Raw genomic sequence first — 767 nt, 5'->3', positions numbered from 1 at the left:
CTCTTATCAAGCGCACTTCGACTGGATCGCAACTCACTATGGTCCTCGCCAACACCGATTGCTCTGTTCAGCTGCGGGACCCACTCCCGCCGCTGCGAGGCCTGGTGGATAGCGACGTTAAGGAACTGGTGCAACAAAAAGAACCAAAATGAAGGATATTTCTCCCAAGTGCTCAGCCTTCTTTCCTCCCGAATGAGGGAAACTGATCAAGGTCACCCTCACAGAGTGGAGGCGACACAGGGCTGCACGCCTTTCGAGCATACAATGTGTACACAGCCTACCCAGCTGAACATGTTCCTACAAAGAAAATAGTATACAAAGAACGCCGCATTCCTTCTGCACTGTGTGAAGCTCCCTCAGTATGACAGACAACCAAGATGGGGTTGCAGCCCTGGAGATGCCTTGGACCTCTCCGGGTGTACGTCACCCTCAAAGGCGGCGGCATCGAACTGTAACCAGCCAAACACGAACGTGTTCCTCTCCGTAACGCTTTCCCCCAGATGCAAGTCAACGTCAGCATCCACTGGTGAGTTCAGGCAGGGGTCCGAGTACTCTCGCATGATGGGGCGGCAAGAACATGGAAACATGAAAGAACTGTTGGTGCAAAGGAGTGCTTCTGGTGAGCTAGTCATCATTTCTTCTGTATTTTCCTTCCTTAAGAGTAAAATAAATTACAAACTCTCCCGCTAAGAAGAAACTAATTCCTTGAGTCTGACTGAGGAGTTCTCAGTTCCCCTAGTAAGTCACCATGCGTTACCTCCCTCGGA

At 50.8% G+C, this 767-nt stretch overlaps 1 protein-coding gene across 1 annotated transcript in view; it reads right to left on the bottom strand.

The window, feature by feature from the left end:
* Positions 1-560, bottom strand: part of EMH_0062310 (uncharacterized protein) — a gene marked incomplete at both ends in the record, with an annotated part of 2,519 nt that extends 1,959 nt beyond the window's left edge. The window contains 2 exons of the mRNA XM_013498020.1: positions 38-202; positions 371-560. Of these exons, the coding sequence (XP_013353474.1) occupies positions 38-202; positions 371-560 (355 nt within the window). The remainder of the gene's footprint in view (positions 1-37; positions 203-370) is intronic.
* Between the last annotated feature and the right edge of the window lie 207 nt (positions 561-767).

This window comes from Eimeria mitis, genomic scaffold (assembly GCF_000499745.2).
Source record: "Eimeria mitis Houghton genomic scaffold, Emh_scaff3113, whole genome shotgun sequence".
NCBI lineage: Eukaryota > Apicomplexa > Conoidasida > Eucoccidiorida > Eimeriidae > Eimeria > Eimeria mitis.
This window is presented reverse-complemented; position numbering and strand designations above follow the sequence as displayed.